General features: G+C 47.9%; 1 protein-coding gene across 2 annotated transcripts; it reads left to right on the top strand.

Annotated features, from left to right (window-relative positions):
* The first annotated feature begins 11 nt into the window (after positions 1-11).
* On the top strand, positions 12-15,966 carry LOC308387674 (stromal interaction molecule 1-like). Of its 2 annotated transcripts, XM_080867890.1 has the most exons (14): positions 12-182; positions 1,177-1,323; positions 4,404-4,534; positions 4,605-4,719; positions 5,069-5,177; positions 5,348-5,463; positions 5,540-5,714; positions 8,186-8,363; positions 8,440-8,607; positions 9,692-9,792; positions 10,174-10,409; positions 10,848-10,934; positions 12,158-12,224; positions 14,873-15,966. In XM_080867890.1, exons 2-14 carry the CDS (start codon positions 1,179-1,181, stop codon positions 15,318-15,320), a joined length of 2,076 nt encoding a protein of 691 aa, XP_080724016.1. In that variant the 5' UTR covers positions 12-182; positions 1,177-1,178; the 3' UTR covers positions 15,321-15,966. The 2 variants fall into 2 exon arrangements, with proteins under 2 accessions (XP_080724016.1, XP_080724017.1); XM_080867891.1 differs by lacking the exon at positions 10,848-10,934.
* Positions 15,967-17,892: the final 1,926 nt, after the last annotated feature.

A 17,892-nucleotide genomic window follows, 5' to 3' on the forward strand; every position in this document is an offset into this window, starting at 1 on the left:
GAGGTTTTTGAATTCGGAGCTCTCTGTGGGTCCGTGAACGCGGCACAGGCGGATATCTTCGTGCTCTCAGCAACTGCAGTTTGTGGAGTTGGAGTCGGAGGGTGGAGGAGTGCGGAGCAGGCTGCGTGATTCTCTCTGTCCGGATCGATCACAGCTGATCAGATGGGATCGATGTGTTAGAGGTGCGTGGCGTTCACTTTCAGCTGATTTTAGTTGTTTGTGAAACTTTCGGGGTTTAAACCGAGCGGGTGGGAAACCGAACAGCTGTGTGACCTCTGACCCTTTTAAACAAACGTTAATTAAAGTTCTCGCGGGAAGCAGCATGTGATTGCTGAAGCGGCAAAGTATCGATAGATCAGCGATGGGGTCACGTGCTGCTGTGTTTAAAACGCGGCGAAAAAGACTAGCTCAGCTGAGAGAGATGAGCACCGGGCCGTGAACGCCTCCTCCTTAATCAAACTCAGCTTTGTGCGTAAAACGATCAGATCAATAATCCCAGTCCTCACGGGAGAAGCACAAACCAGGCTTCACCTAAAACAGCCTCGTGTGCTCCGTTTTAGCTGCCAAACCACAGCCAGATAAATCTTCTAAAAGTGGCCGAAATTTGAATGGAGTCTGGTCTGGTTGTATTTGAGCAGATGTGTATTATTATATATAGTATTATATAATAATGAATGTGTGGGAAACCAGCCCTCAGTGTGTATGTACAGTGTTTTTGTTTGATGAAAATAGAACCAGAAAGTAAGAAGTTCGCTTGAATAAACGCAGTCCTAAATTAGCCAAATTGTCAGTTTCCCACTCAGTGCTGTTCTCCTAAAATACAAAGATTGGGAGTTTCAGAATAAAATCTAACGTGAACACAGTTTGAATGAAGTCTGGTGTTGTTTGCTAAGTGTGTGTTCACAGGCACTGTGGTGCTGTTTGACGAGACAATGTCAGCTTTCAGAACATTTCATTGTGGTGCAGCTGATTGGCTGAGGGACTGATTATCTGCATGAACAGGTGTTTCCCGAAAGCGCTCGTGTCTTCGCACCCCGGGACAGCAGCTGCTGGAGACTCGTTAGTTTACAGATCGATCCATGATGAACATGCACCATCCACTCACCTGTCAGCGGCTCATACTCAACCACGCGTTTCAGTTTTTATTCTGAAAGGCTTCTTCTGCTTCCTCCTCAGATATGGCGTGTGTGTGTGTGTGGCTGGCAGGTGTGTGTCTGCTGAGCATGCGTGTTGAGGCTCATCATGGATTGGATAGAAGCAGTGACTACGCCCACCCAGAGCAGCATCATCATCATGTGGTGTCCACCAGCGACACAACCTCAGGTATGAAGCACTCTTATGTTCATGTGTATATGAATGATGTCAGCCACCTCTTATTTAACTGTTTACAAAACAAACCTTTATTTTTTAAACAAACCGGGGATCCTGATTACTTGTCAAATTAAAAGACTTCCTGTACCATCTTAGGATGTTGTAGATTACATTCATTTTAAATTAAAGTGGCTCAAAATACTGTTATTAATTATGCTAGAAGTCATCGTGATGGCAGAAAAATCCTGAATCATTCCCAGTCCGTTATAATTAGCTTGCTAACTACTTGTTAATCATGTTAGCCGTTATCGTAGAGAGTAAATGTTAGTTGTACATCTTTGCTGGAGAAAATTAACATTGTTTGATGATTTTAATACAAGTAACATCATGGTGAGGTTAGATAGCTAGCTGTTAGATCGCTATTCCACTTAAAACTCGTAGCTGACCATACTAGAGATTTTGGATGAATTAGCCTACCTTATCTACTCAGGACAGTACGTTTATTACATCAGGTAGCTTTTAACCCTTGTAATGTCCTCTGGATTCCCATACACCTGGGGTCATTTGACCTGAGGACAACACAAGGGTTAATATGACTGGGTTAGCAAGCATGCTAGTGTAGCTAACATTAGCTAGAATAAAGATGGCTAATAATCCGTCCATGAGTCGACTCCTGTCCTAACTGACCAGGGCTTCATTAAATAACACCTGTTTTTTTCCAGGTCATACTAACTAATGCTAGCTTACTGGCTAATGCGAGAAAATTGCTTGATACCCAGCAAGGTTACCTTTGCTGCTACATTGCTACCTGTTTTGCTAAGGTTAGTTCAAAATGCTAACTGAACCCAAATCAGTTTTTTTGTGCTTACATGACCTGAAACTCATGAGGTGTTTCCTGAGCTCAAGGCTATTGGCTCATGGACTTCCAATCAAGACTTCTCTTTTAGGGTCACCCCCTTGCTGGACATTAGAAAACTTGCAGACACTGAAAAACTGGCTTCAATTTTCAGATGTGAAAGCTACGTCCATCTTTTATAAGCAGTCTGGACCTGCCCCTCTGCAGGTTTTCAGGATCAGGCCAATCATAAGAATGTGGGCTTTTAAGGAGGGGTGCCTTAAAGAGACGGGAGCTAAAGCAGCCAGTTTCAGACAGCAGATCTACAGATCTGAGAACAGGCCTGGTAACAAGCAGAATAAGCCCCCTCCATTTAAACAACTGCTTGTGGAGTTTGACGTGTCAGTGGTTGAGGTTTTCTCCGAGGGTCATGTCTAGTCTGACCAGAGGACAAACGATGATCTGCTGCTCGCTCTTCCGTTGGTCATGTAAAGCAGCGGCGTTCTGTCATCGTAGTATGAGATGTCTTCATCAAGCATTGGCAGTTATTCAGAGCCGTCTCCGGCATGCTGAGACAAGCCAGCACGCTGCAGTCAGTGTTTCAGGACAACACGAAGAGGCGAGAGTTATTTCACGGGCTGACAGAGGTGACGTGACGCTCAGCTATTGTTGCCAAAGACGGCGGCACTTCCTGTGTGCGGTCAGCGTGTTTGTGGGTGTTCTTCATAGGAACCAAACAGCAAGACGGTGTGTGTGTGTGTGTGTGTGTGTGTGTGTGTGTGTGTGTGTGCGTGCGTTGTCTCAGAGCTGTGCAGCACTGATAGCGTGGGAGCTAGCCGTTGGCAGCTCACCACAGCTTCCTGAAAATGACAAGCTAACAGTGTCAAAGGAAGCAGGGTGACAGATAGGCTCCGCCCACAGCCTGATCGCGGACAGGAAGTAGAGATGGTGAGGATGGAGGAGAACGTGCTCCGGTCCTATGAGAAAACTGAGAGCCTGAAGGTGTTTCAGCTCCACAGGCAGTGATGGTGGTAATAAGGCAGCTGTTACACTTAATGCGTTTGCAGAAGCTGTGCAGGATGCATGATGGGAAGTGTAGTGACTGTGTAACTTTGACTCGACCTCCATCCTCATTATTCCCAGTCATCCGAGTATTTCCGTCCTCACAGCTGCTCGTCTTAAGCCTCAGACGCCGGCGCTCTTCACCTCGTCCCGGTCTTCTTCTGTGGTGTCACTGCTAATGACAGAAAACCTGAGCTTGTGTGTCTGTGTGTGTGTCTGTGTGTGTGCGTGTGTGTGTCCTCACAAGTGACTGTTGGTTCTCACAAGTATAGTAAAATGCAGATTTCGGTCCTCACAAAGATGAGGGGGGACACACACACACACACTGACACACACACACACACTGACACACACACACACACTGACACACACTGACACACACACACACACACACACTGACACACACACACACACTGACACACACACACACACTGACACACTGACACACACACACACTGACACACACACACACACTGACACACACACACACACTGACACACTGACACACACACACACTGACACACACACACACACTGACACACACACACACACACAGACTCTCGGAGGCTGAAATGACCAAATGCAGTCATGAACTTTTCACTGCTGTCATGTTTGGTGACGATCAGACGCTAGCTGCTAGCAGAGGCTAACAGGAAGTGAGTGTGGCACTTTCAGTTGCTCCCTACTTCCTCGTAGTCGTCGTTCATGTGAACATGAGTTGTTGTGTGATGTTGTTTGGTGGAAACAGAAAGAATAATGAATCACAGACGGAGATGAAACAGCCACAGAGCCTGAAACTGTTACAGAAAGACTGAAAGTAGATTTAAAGGCAGACCTAAAATAACTTCCTGCGGGACGCGTCTCCGTTCTGTGACCCAAACAAAGATGGCAGGTGCGAGCGATGAGTGTTTACTCTTCGTGCAGCTGTCTCTGGCTGCGTGTGGCGTGGTCACTCTAGAGCTGAACTGAAACCAGGACAGGAAGTCACACATGGATGATACCTGAGCAGCAGGAGGTCAGTCAGAGACGTTGTGTGCCTGCAAAGATGGAGGGAAACGTTTTTACAGGCTCATTTTAATAAAGTGTCACTCGATGTTGTGTTTGACCCCCGATGACCTCTGACCACCGCAACAGCACGCACAGTGGGCGGGGATTGTCCCGGCTGTGACTCAGTGACGGATGTTTCCTCTCGTAGATCTGTGCGCGATAGACCAGCAGCTCTGCGAGGACGAGAACTCTCTGCTGAGCTTCGAGGCGATCCGCAGCATCCACAAGCTGATGGACGACGACGCCGACGGCACGGTGGATGCGACCGAGACGGACGAGGTGAGACACGAGGCTCCGAAAGCTTCACGCGTGCACGTGGGCTCAGACTCTAACTGTGAGCTGCTCTCAGTTTCTCAGGGAGGATCTGAAGGATCACAACCCCAAAGCCAAACACAGCAGCTTCCACCGAGCCGACGCCCACATCAGCGTGGAGGACATGTGGAACGCCTGGAAGGGCTCCGAAGGTGGGTGTGAGCGAAGGAGCACCATCATCTCCCCTCCAACCAGGCTCGAGCACACGCGCACACCAGCACACGCGCCAGTTAAAGATGTGCGGTGTACTTCCCTGTCTGACCCCATCAAAATAAAAGCTGCAGTTAAAATCAGCAGGTGTGAAGGCAGAAAGGAAACGATGAGGGGAAAAATGCTGCCTCGACTTCCTGCTCAGTTTGTCAGCAACAAAAACACAACGTTTGTCAAACTCTATTTTTGGAGGAGAGGCTGGAGTTAAAGCCGCCATCACTCGGCGACGCTGACAGTTTCCTGTTTGTTTACACATGCCGGCTGCTTCAGGTGTGTTTACTGTGTTTTCAGTCTACAACTGGACGGTGCAGCGGGTGGAGGACTGGCTTGCCAGCGTCGAGCTGCCTCAGTACAGCGAAAGCTTCAGGAGACACCAGCTGGACGGCCAAGCGCTGCCCAGGTAACCACGACGATCTTTATTTAACACAGACGCTCGCCGTGAGTCAGCAGTAACACGGAGACACTGATCCTGACCCGTCCTCAGCTGCGAGGTCACAAAGTTCAGCACGTTTTAGTGTAAACATTCAGAGCGCGATGTGTGTGTCTGCTGTGTGTTTCCACTTCCTGCAGGTTGGCGGTGAAGAACGCGACCCTGACCGTGTCCGTGCTGAAGATTTTAGACCGGAGTCACGCTCAGAAGCTGCAGCTCAAAGCTCTCGACATCGTGCTGTTCGGGCCGCCGCCAGGTGTGTGTGCACCAACGTGTGCATGTGCGCGTGTTTCTGCGCGTGCTGCTGGTGTGTAATGTCTGTGTGTCTGCAGGCCAGCAGAGCCGCTGGAAGGACCTGGTGCTGGGTCTGTCCATCCTGATGGCGCTTGGCGGCTGCTGGTTCGCCTACGCCCAGACCCGGAAGTCCAGAGACGACCTGGGGAAGCTGGTGAAGGACCTGGAGAGCCTGCAGAGGGCGGAGCAAAGCCTGCTCGACCTGCAGGAGAAGTACGTCCTCCAGCACCACGCCCACACTCAGCTGATGGTCTATAGACTGTATATAAAAGATGGTAGCAGGCAACATTAGCATTTTAGCCACCATGTTGTGTTTTGGGGGGGGGGGTTGTGACAAGAGGGTGGAGTTACAGACTGTACGCAGGTACCTGCTGACCTGTAACATCCAATTAAAATCCTTCCTCTAAACCAGGGGTGTCCAACTGCAGGCCTCGGGGGCCGGTGTCCTGCAGGTTTTAGATCTCACCCTGGGTCAGCACTCCTGAATCACATGATTAGTTCGTTACCAGGCGTCTGGAGAACGTCAAGACATGTTTTCATTTAGCCCTTTAAATCAGCTGTGTTGGATCAAGGACACATCTAAACCCTGCAGGACACCGGCCCTCGAGGCCTGCAGTTGGACACCCCTGCTCTAAACCGTTAACTGAACAGCAGCCACGTTATGGGTTTATTTGACAGCACAAAGACGGCCCAGAGGACCAGAGGTGAACTAGCACGCAGCTAGCAGCTGCAGCCTGTCATCAAACAGGCCACGCCCCCAGCAGTGGCTCTGTGTTTTGGCAGGTTGTTTAAAAAAGTCCAGAGAAAAAACAGAGCAGCTCGTTTTATTATAACTGTGACAGCACAAGGAAGCAACCTGTGTGTGTGTGTGTGTGTGTGTGTGTGTGTGTGTGTGTGTGTGTGTGTGTGTGTGTGTGTGTGTGTGTGTGTGTGTGTGTGTGTGTGTGGACAGCCTCTGCAGAGGTGTCCTGTCTGAAGTCCTTTTATGGGCATGAGTGCCCAGCAGCTCACTCTGCGCACGCACACACACACGCGCGCACACACACACACACACGCTGTAACAGCGATCACATTGCAGATCAAAGTGATAGCGTTGCCATGGCAGCAAGCAGCTATCTTGATAGTAATCGTGTGTTTGTTTTATAAAGTCAGCTGCTCTCCACACGCTGCAGACTCCAGCTGTTCCTTATAAAGCTCCAGATGTTTGCAGGTCTGGACCTTCTTCACGAGACAGACGAGCTTCCTGTGTGGATGCAGCGACGCGTTCGCTGGCCGTGGTTCTCGGTGACGTTGCTCCTGCTCACTGTGTGCTCTCACTAGTCTCACTAGTGGACGACTCACACAGTCTCTCATAGAGCCGGGGGGGCTGTGAAGCACAGCCAACCCCACGCCCTCCAACATGCAGCTGCTCCTCCTTGATCCTGGTTCTGCTGTTCGTGTTAAAGAGGAGTTCTTCCTCCCCCCTGTCTCTGATTGCTTCTCAGAAGGGGCTTCAGAGCACACTCACACTGTCATTATCCTCACTGCTCCTGTGTGAGCTTATACCAGGAGTTAAAACACACACAGCTGTTATTACTGTTGTTGCTACTTTTACACACTCAGCTGATCTGCTGGGATCAATTGAAGCATCGGCTCTGTTTTCTGTCTGAAATCCCCCAGCTGCTGTCTGTTTGTCCTCTCTCCAAAAATAGCCCCCCCAACACACACACACACACACACACACACACACACACACACACACACACACACACACACACACACACACACACACACGTCTCCTCAGGTGGAAGAACAGCGCCTCCTGCTGCCATCAGTGATAACTGAAGGCCAGCAGCTTCTTTGTGTTGCTGCGCTGGCATGCGGAAGTCATCAGTCACATGACAGGAAGTCAAGCTTCTTAATTGTGAACATTTTCCAGATTCTATTTTTTTTTTTTATGACTAAACAGTAAAATGAGTAAGAAATTCCACAGGTTAATCATCAATAAAAGTCAATAAGGAAATGGGTCGGTTAGGAAATAGTAGAGTAGGAATAAAAACAGTTTCATTCTAAAAGTTCAGCGCTCTGAACCTGCTGACCTCACTTCCTGTGCTAACAGGAAATGCTGATCTCCTTCATAACGACGTGGCTGTGGGGCCGTGAGGAGAGTCAGATGTGAGCTTCAGCAAATCTGCGACATGCAGACATGAAGTTTCAGTTTCTTCAGTTTTTATTTGGGATTTTTGCCATTTCTGTGAGGGACCATCAAAGTTACCCTTCATCAGAGCCTCTGCTCCAGCTCCTCACAGCTGCAGGCTGCCCTCAGTTTGTGGGCTCGACACACTGAGAACATCGTCAAAGTCCAACTTCTTCCACTGATCCAGGAGCAGTTTGGTGACAGCCTGTGAGTTTTCCAATCTGCTGGAGCTCCTGTCCCACAGCATAGCCACAAGTATCATTATTATTAAATTAATGTTTTGCAAACTCCCAGATCTGAATCTGATCCAGAACGTGTTGTCGTTGCATGAGAAGCCAGCTAACCTCAGCTGAGCCTTTCAGGTTGGCGTGTTTTGACGATTCTTAAACATCATTCGAACGCTCCTCTCCGTAAATGTCTTTGACTCTGTGGAAATGGGACACGGGTGGAAAGTGGTGACGCCGTTTTAACCCGACGTGTTGCTGCTCTCGTTGTTTTTTCATGGCAGGCTGCAGCAGGCTCAAGAGGAGCAGCGCTGCGTCCAGGTGGAGAAGGTGAAGGTGGAGGAGGAGCTGAGGAACGAGATCAACTCGGCCAAGGAGGAAGCTCTGCGGCTTCGTGAGCTGCGAGAGGGAAACAAGAACGAGCGGAGCCGGCAGAAATATGCCGAGGAGGAGCTGGAGCAGGTGGGGCCGTTTAAAACACCGCCCGTCCGTCCCTCCATCAATTCATCGGCTCATCTTTGTTCTGTGTTCACCGCAGGTCCGCAAGGTGCTGAAAAAGGCAGAGCGGGAGCTGGAGTCACGAGTCCACTGGACCCCGCCGGAGGCGCTGCAGAAGTGGCTGCAGCTGACGCACGAAATCGAAGTTCAGTATTACAACATCAAGAAACAGAGCGCTGAGCGGCAGCTGCTACAGGCCAGAGAGGGGGTGAGTGAAGCAAAGATAATTGGCTTAAATTTAACGTTTCTCTGATGGACGTCTCTCAGGGACACTTCCTGCTGTGGAAAATGGCCAAAAAGCAACTTTCCAGAAAGCAAAAACCATCCCTGAGCCCCTTCAAGGTCGTCTCCAGGACCTCTGGAGCTGCTTCTACTTTCAGATCTGTCTGGAAGACCTGCTCTGATGTCCTGCAAACATCAAATTCTTAGTCAGCAAGTGTCCAAACCTGACAAACCTGTTGGTGTCCTCTGGGTCGTTCATGGTGAGTTCATCAGTCAGGGAGAGACGGGGACATCCTGATGCATGAGGGAAGCGGTCAAGCCCACTGATGCCTTTCAAGAAAAGCTGGAGCTGACTCGTCCAAATTTCGTTTTATACAGAAACAGGGCCTGAGCAGAAACACAGGACTTTAATAAGTCTGAAAGTGGATATTTACGAGTGTAATACGAACCAAAATTTTGTATCATGTTTGGTTTAGACGCACTATGAGAGCTGAAAGCGGAAGTCGTCCAGGCTCTTTAGTCTGGTTTGACAGTGTGTTTCCTGCAGCAAAATCCTTCATTATCCTCAAATACTTCCTGGAAAATAGTTATAGTTAATTAGTTATTAGTTAAAAATAGTTGGGGGCTTATCCGGGATTGAGCCAACAGTTTACAACATGCATTTAGCTTTCTTTCCTAAACGGGAGCTGAGGTGACTACTGTGGAAGTCCTGACTGATAAAGAGTTGATGTCAAATATTCAAGCTGAGGGTCACTGTTGAGACTCTGGAAGAGGTCAGAGCGGGACTTCCATGGGGAGATGGCCTTGAACGCACCTCACACATGATACAGGAACCATATCGGGATCCTCATCATTTCTACATTTTGTCATTTTGATGTTATCCTGACTGTGAGATAAACAAGCTAAAGCACACATGATGAAGACGCTGTCATGAGATTTGAGCTAAGATTTATAGATTTGTAGGAGCAGCACCATAAACTGCACAGAATCGATATATTCTGATATTGGTTTACCATTACGGTGAGAAAAAACACACACTAACATTGATGATGATGAGGCTGGTGTTTCAGGCAGAGAAGATCAAGAAGAAGAGGAGTTCTCTGTTCGGCACGTTTCACGTGGCTCACAGCTCCTCGCTGGATGACGTCGATCACAAGATCCTCTCCGCCAAGTGAGTAAGCGCAAAGCCTGCAGTTCCTCTGATGTCCAGCGGAGGCAGCAGTGAGTCGGTGCTCATAGACTCCCATGTTAAACTTTACAGCAGAAACAAACATGCTTGCAGCCTGATACACAAACTGTTTGGTCTATGTAGATTATTTTTCTAAATAACCTGTTTTAAATTAAATTAAGGCTTAGAATTGGCATTTGGAGGGGCGTGGCCTGCTTGATGGACAGGTGACTGTGGAGTCCCTGAACTATTCTTTCTGTATAAATATTCCTGTTTCTTTCCTCTGTGCTCACTCTGTGGGACATATATTTGCTGATGCGTCCTGTTACACGCGCACCTGTGTTACCTGCACAGGTAGCTTATTTTGCTTCTCTTCCTCCTCAGACAGGCCCTGGCTGAGGTGACAGCGGCGCTGCGGGAGAAGCTGCACCGCTGGCAGCAGATCGAGTCTCTGACGGGCTTCTGTTTGGTCACCAATCCAGGCCTCGGTGCGCTAGCCACCGCCCTCAACCTGGACCCGTCCTTCCTCGGGCTGCGACCTCCGACCCCTCAGCACCTTCTCCTTTCTGATGACCTAGATGACATGGACGAGGACATCCTTTCTCCGGGGACGCTGCAGTGTAAGTCTGCTCTGTGACGTCATCACAGTAACCCTGAGTCAGTTTAACTAGCAGTTGGAAAGTCGGCTGTGATCCTGAGTTAGCTTAGTTAAGCTAACTCAGGATCACTTTGATGGCTCTTAACCTGCTGCCTTTTGCAGATCAGCTGATCTCTACACTCAGAACAAAGATTTGGATGTTCTGATTCATACACTTTTGCTCTCTGATCATTTCGTTAGAATGAAATCTTAAGGTGAAGTCCTGAATTAAGAACAGTGGAACTTTCCTTCAACTCTTCTTCTTCTTCAGAGTCACATGATGCAACAAAAACACAAACCCTAAACTTCAGAGTTAATCATTACTTACCTTCTCTCAGCTCACCTGTGGTCCCCTCTCTGTCTCCGCCTCCTCCTCTGATTGGTCTTATTTTCTTGCCGTCTCTTGATTGGCTCCTTCCAGACGCAGCGTGGCAGATGGACCGGCGAGTCAGCGACCTCTGGCCCCTGAGTGGCATCGCAGACACCCAGTCAGCGTGGAAACAATCCGGTTGGCCTCACCCCTTCCTTAGCCTTCCTCTCTTCTGATTGGTTCATACCTCTGTACAAACCCAACCAATCAGCACCTAAAACACATTTAAGATCCTTTAAAGCATTTCAAAGGAAACCTGATCAGAGGAAAAATTCAGAATAATTTTTCTTCATTCCTGCAAAGTCTGAATAATCTTTTTCAATCAGACACAGAGGTATTGATCAGTCGTGCAAAGACGTTCACATGAACACAGATTCTTTTTCTTTGAAGTGCATTTTACTATAGAAAGTTTTCCTTTAATCAAGGAAGTTAGATCCTTGATTAAATGTCAGAATATTAAACAGTTTGACTGCGTAACACACGGGAGCTGCTGCCTGTTCCACCTGAAACTGATGTTACAATGTAACTATAGGCACGAATGTAACTATAGGGGTATGATTGTAGCTGAAATACAGTTTGTGCACGCAGCAATAAAGTTTGTTCACTCAAAGTAAGCTTTTCTTCGCTCAAAATAAATTTTTCCTCAAAATGCAACACTTGCACCTGCAATTGTTTTATGTGCGCTCAGAATAGTGGCACAAAAATAAGGCCTTACTAAATGGGCAACATTAATATTCAGATTTGAATCTGAATATTTTTTAACTTCTTTTAAAATCGGTAAGTTTATTACGTTTGGCACTAATGATTTTTAGTTACTGTGTCAAAATATTAAACCGGGTCAGTGTCCCTGTGAACGCCTCGTCGAGTGTTTCTCTTCTTCCTCCTCATCTTCTTCCTCCCCGTGTGGTTGGACATTCAAACTTCAGTTTGTTCTTCTGCTTTTTCTCTGAAGTCCCGGAGCCCTCACTTCATTTTAATAACCTGCTTCTGCCTCTTCCTTTCACTAACATCCACTTTAATAGCAGCTGATGTTTTGTAACTCGGCTGGACTGTGACGTCAGTTCATGCAGCAAAAGCTTGAAAAACACAAAGAAAATCGCTTGTAGAAAAATAAAATGAGCTCAGGTTGAACGACAGAAGAGCTCAAAGAAGAAACATGAAAAATGTTCTGAAAGCTGAAGAAAACACCGGATTTTATTTTGAAGGTTTGGCTGCTAAATTTCAAAATACAAGCACATTTTTCTGCCTTTTCTTTGACCCTTTTTAGTTTAAAACTGCTTTCTTCTATTTGTGAGCTGAATTTATTTTGGTTTCCAAAATAAGAGTCTCATTTGTAACTCTACACTCTCTTTGTCCTGCAGCTCAGAGTGTGATGCCCCTGCGACAGAGGATCGGAGACCCCGCCCTGAACACTTTCAGCTCTCAGAGGTTGGTTGAAGGGCGGAGCTTGGTTCCACAGGAAGGACGTGACCCGTTCACATCGTGCCGCCCTCCCAGCGGCCGGCAGAATCGCAGCCGCTCCATTGGCCACCTGGAGTTCCCCCCTGTGCCTCCCCCTTCTCTCTCCTCCGCCCTGTCTCACCCCTCCCTCAGCCCCACCTCCTCTTCTCACCCCCCCACCTTCTCCTGCTCTCCTCCACCTTCTGACTCTTCTTCATGCGCTGAGGGCACCGCCCACTTTTCTGCTCTGTTCCTCCGTTCTTCCCATTTCCACTCTGCGGAGGCGACGTCCAGCCTCCCGCCTGGAGGGGGCGCTGTGACAAGTCAAGCACAGCGCTGTCGCTCCAGCAGCTTCCGGTATTTTTCTCTGCATGACTGTTTTCCAAACCTGATGCACTAACGAGACCGAAGCAGTCGAATCAGTGGGCCTCGCTCGGTTTGAGATAATTTATGAGACTCGCCGGTTCGAGTTCAAGTTTTAGTTTGAATTCTCAGGTGGTCAAAAGTGAAGGACATGCAGAGGGCTGTTGTGAGCAGGCCTGCAGGTGATCTGTGGGGACGCCTAAAGGGAGCAGCTGATAGAAGAAGGGAAGGTTGTCAAAGTATATTAGAGTTTGGAATCCATCGTATTGGGAGGTTCAGGAGGAACCACATGGACGCCGTCCTGGCTGTAGAACAGTGAAGCTTCTCTTTAACCTCGTGGTTCTTCTGGCCGTGTTGCAGGTGTCTGCAAGTACAGCCTGCTTCTGTTTAGGGGACTCGGTGAAGGTGTTCAGATGTACCTCAGGTGGTGTTCAAAGCTGTGAAGTTGACATGTGACCAGATTGGAGCTTTGTCTGTATTTCTGGTCAAAAGCAGCTGCTGCTGGACCAGATGTGGTTCACTCGACTTGGTCAGAGTGTAGTCCTCAGCACCTGCTGGAGCGCTTTCTTTCAGAGTTTAAAGTATAGTAGTGCTCAGGGTCGACAGTAATTGAAAGTTGTTGAACCCTGGAAAGGTTGTTAGGCCATCCAGTCGATGTGTTTGTGGACTTGCTGAGGACTTGCGAGCTCACCTGGTGTGACCAGAGTGTCCACACCTTTGGAAAATGCTGGGGTTGCCTGTTGTATTCAGCCCTGTGACGTTTATCGACTGGAGCTCAAAGCGTAGGTCGTCCTTTTAGGAACTTTAGAACCGTGTTTCTGTTTGAGAAACCAAGTTATGCTTAAGTATCTCCAGATTTTAAGTTGTCTTTTGTTTTTTCTTTTTTTTATATGGTGGAATAGTCGTCTGGGTTGGAGGAGTGTTGTTGCCCCAAGCACTGACAACAGATTGGAAGGTGGAGGTGAGGTGGACCTTTGGATTGTTTAGTCCCATCAGTTTTGTGGGAACTGGACGATGGCAAAGAGAGAACTGTGGGAGAACATGAAGCTGGTTGATCTGTGTTTCTACCCTCTGCAGCTGAAGGCTGGTCACTAGGCTCTTGATGCAAACATGGATATAATCCTTCAACAGAACCCTTTGTTATTTATTTATTTATTATTTATTACCCTTTGTTCATAGTTGCTTCAAACACTGGCCTCAAAGGTGCTGTGAGATTACTCCAGCAAGCAGTGCACCAGTTGGTGGTCTTTGGTTGTCAGGTTGCTGATTGTCTCGACTGGTGTATGTGCGCCTTTTGTTGAAGATGTTTAGAAGCTTTAACATGTTGAGTGGAGCCACTGCTCCTTTAGATGTTGGGATTGATTCATCAGGATGTCTGTTTGGTGTCTTATTCCCAACGATCCCGGGAAAACGTTGCTGCCTTCGTGGCCCAACCTCAGATAAATGGATGAAGACTCTTAAATGTTTTGAATTTAATTTTAGGATCTTCTACGGGCGTTCTTTAGTTCTTAGAGTTAGTATCCAAGAGTTTTGAGGACTTTCTCTGAATTTGTTTCCTTTGACTGATTTCCTTCCAAACCTCAACAGTTCAGGTTGAGAGTTTAGGTAAGAAGAGATCAGGGGTGCTTAAAGAGAAAGCTTTTGATGAATGAGGCCCAATGTTTCACTGTTTCCTGCAGAGTTTCCTACTCTGTTATTAACATTTATGTTCTTTCCGGTTGTATCTTTCAGGGTCTCTGTGGTTTGCTGTTTCCCTCTAACTTTGCCTTTACCTTCTACTTAACAGAAAACATCCTCATTCAAAGCTTCTGCTTTACGAACTCGTTATTTTCCTGCTCTGCAGTAATAAATGCACGAGTCAGTCGTTTCTGTGTCGGCGCCACGTTTCCACCAGTCCGAGAACCAGTCATTACATATGAACACGTAGCAGGAGGCGGTTTCTTCTGTTCATCGTCCATGTTTCTAATAAGACTGCAGCGATTCAGACACGAGCGCACATGTTTACAGCGTCGTGCTGACAGCTAAGTTACGGCAGGCGGTCACCGATGTGTCGACCATGACTGCAGCGGTCTGTGTACTCAGTTATTCCAGCCATGGCTGTCAAACTGCAGCTCAGAGGTGGATTCTGATTTTTAAAAATGGTGGCTAAGAAGCTCGAGCAGTCGACCAATCATCTGCAGCTTCACCGAGACGTTCTGTCACCAGCGTCTCGGTGAAGAGTCTCAGCAGTCGTGACGTTCACGCAAACCATCGTTTCTGATTTTCTCTTTCAGGGACATCATGAACCGCTCAGACTCTGACTCCGCCCTCCCGCAGTCTCACAGCGACCCCCGAGGTCAGCACAGCTCAAAGTCCTTCCTCCTGACGTCCAGGCTCCACCCACTGCAGGACCCGGGCTCCAGGCTGGGTATGGGAGGTGGAGGAGGAGGTCTAGAGAAGAGCTCCAGCCTCGGGGAGCTGAGGGGCATCTCTGCTTCCGTCCTCGCCTCCGCCTGCTCCACTCGCTCCCTCTGCATCACATCGGACGCTACAGACGGAACCGCCGTCTTCTCGTCGTCCACCTCTTCCAGCTCATCAGGTAGCGCCCGGGGGGCGGGGCTCCAGGTTCCCACCAGAAAGGGCGGCACGGAGGAAGACGCCGGCGAGGATAGCGAGTCGTCCGGCAGCCGAAGGAGAAACGCCTTTAACAAGCTCTTCAAGAAGAAACATGGACGTTACTGAGCATCACGCCAGGAACCCAAACGCTTTACGCTGCCGCTGGTTTCCCTTGTTTGATCGTGTCTCTGCATGACAGCGAAGATCAGACCTTACATACCACCAAAGAAAAGACGAGGAGGAGCCGAAACAGGGACGACCAGACCAACCATCAGCCCCAGTCTAGCAAACTAACACCAACATCGGCTCCCAGAGTATTTAAATGCTGTTGTAGTGGTACTTTTACTGCAGTGAAGGACTTCACTGCAGGAACTGCATCCTGTGTAAAAAGCTGTTTGTGAGTTGATGACATTATTGTCATGTTTTCACGATGTTACCAAAGAAATATCACGGTTTTGTTTTTTCCTCTGAAAGTGCCTCAGAAGTCCAAAATCTGCTGTGAGGCAGACTGTGGTTTGTGATGAAGATGCCGCAGAGCACTGCAGTGACTGAGCCTCACCTGTACGGAGGCCTGAAGCTGCCAGACTAAACAGAGTCATGTAAACAGCTCAGTGAATAGAATATTTCTGCCTTTAAATGTACCAAAAATAATAAATGTTGTGGTCTTAAAGGACATCTGCTGGTTCTCTGGGAGCGTTCACACCTGCGTCTGTACAGCCTGTTTAAATGAAGCTGGTTGTCAATTTGGAGTCATAAATGACCTTTAGAATAACTTTGAATCATTCCTGATGTAGTCTTTTATCTACTGATAACATACAAACGGGTTATTTTGTGCTAACAGCATTTATTATTTCAGATTATTTCATTTTTTCTCATTGTTGTGGAAGAACATGAAAATGAGTGCAAACACCTTTAATAATCTATTAATCCATTTATAATTTTTGCCTCATAACTTTTGCACTGTCCACTTCCTGCTGTGACAAAACAAATTTCCCACGTGTGGGACTAATAAAGGTTATCTTATCTTATCTTATCTTATCAGTTCACTGATCTGAGGGACAGGCGAGTGTTTAACCAGCAGGGGGCAGCACAGAGCACAGCCTGTACAGAAGCATTAGACTTTCCAAAGGCTACGATTTACAGGTGTTTCCTAAATGCATCAAATGGCCACCGGATGATTTTGGAGGGAGAAAGTTTTCACAGGTCAAGGTTCCACCTTCAATGATGCCAGACATGTTGGTGTTCTGATTAAAGATGGCAGCATGACCGCCTTTAACAACCAGCCAATAGGAAAGCAGCTTGAAATGACGCTCTGCCCAATGGAAGTCAAATGTTTAACATTAAAGATGGAAACAGGAATCTTTGGTTTATTTGTGCTGGCAGACTGTATGATTGGTCGTCCAGCTGTTACCATGACAACACCTAGGATGATACAGAAAGGGTCCAAAACATCAGTGCGTTCATAGGAGCAAAGCCTGTGACTAGTTTCTCCATACAGGAAGTGCCTTGAAGCTGTCATCACCAACAACTCGTCAGTTCTCATCACCTCGCACGCTTTGTATTGTGAGGTAAAGACTCCACAAGAACACAGAGAAAACCCAAACAATCAGATGATGTCCCACGATTAAGCGCTGGGCGACAGTAGGAGGGGAAAACTCCAGCAGAACCAGGCTCAGGGAGGGAAGGCCCTCTGCCGGGTGGGGTGAGGGGAGGAAGACAGGACGCTGAGGAGGATGATAATGATTCAATGCAGAGAGGTGTATGTGTCGATGGTGAGAAGGCGGTGTGGGAGGAAGAGGGTGTCTTCTTCAGGGAGGTTCTAGAGAGCTAAGACGTCTTTGACGTCCTAAAAGAAGAAGTCCTCCTCCGTCATGACGCTCTGCTGTTTCATTATTCATTCTTTTCATTACCGAGGGTTTGTAAAAGTGTGGCAGAGGGCTCCCAGCATATCCACACCACTGACCCCAGGTTTACTGTGTTTACCACAGCGTGGCGCTCGCTAACCTTTAGTCTGATCACCAGAGTGCTGCACAGACATGTATTCACTGAGGAGGACCTCGAGTTCTTCATCAGTGCATCGGATGCAGACCAGGAGGCCGCAGGTCAGTGAACGCCTCGTGTTCTCGGGGGTTGGATTTGAAACGTCTGCACTTTCTGTTGTAACGACGGAGGTTTTGAGGTTGAGTAACTTCTCTTTGGTCACATTTCCGCAAGCGTCTCTTTCACCTTATAAGGTCTCCTCCTTCATAAAACTTCTTCCTGTCTGCTTCACCCCTCCCCTCCAACCACGTCCTGTGTCTCAGTGCTCAAACCGCCAAAGCTGATTGGTCTGAAGATACGGTGACATGCAGTGAAAACAACACTGTAGTAAGTGTGATGTTGAGGCCTTTGTTGTTCGTCCTGAACATGAAAACACGGTTTCATATGCCTGGATGGCGGCTGCAGGAGGAAACGAGTCCTCTTTGAAAAAAATCCTGTCAGAGCATCTTCCTCTCTGCTCCACCCTCAGCTTCACCACAGGCGTGGGTTTCTCTTGTGATGCAAAGAGCTCAGGAAGCACTGCTGAAACAAAAAAGGAGAAATGAGAGAAGAAATATCTGCTCGAGTGACCCAACTTCCTCTCAGAGCCGAGGAGACGTCCTGCAGCTTCCTCTGTTTACACAAAAATACAGGCTGTGGTCGACAAACTGACACAAAC

The sequence above is a fragment of the Rhamphochromis sp. 'chilingali' genome (assembly GCF_963969265.1).
Source record: "Rhamphochromis sp. 'chilingali' genome assembly, chromosome: 19".
Lineage (NCBI taxonomy): Eukaryota > Metazoa > Chordata > Actinopteri > Cichliformes > Cichlidae > Rhamphochromis > Rhamphochromis sp. 'chilingali'.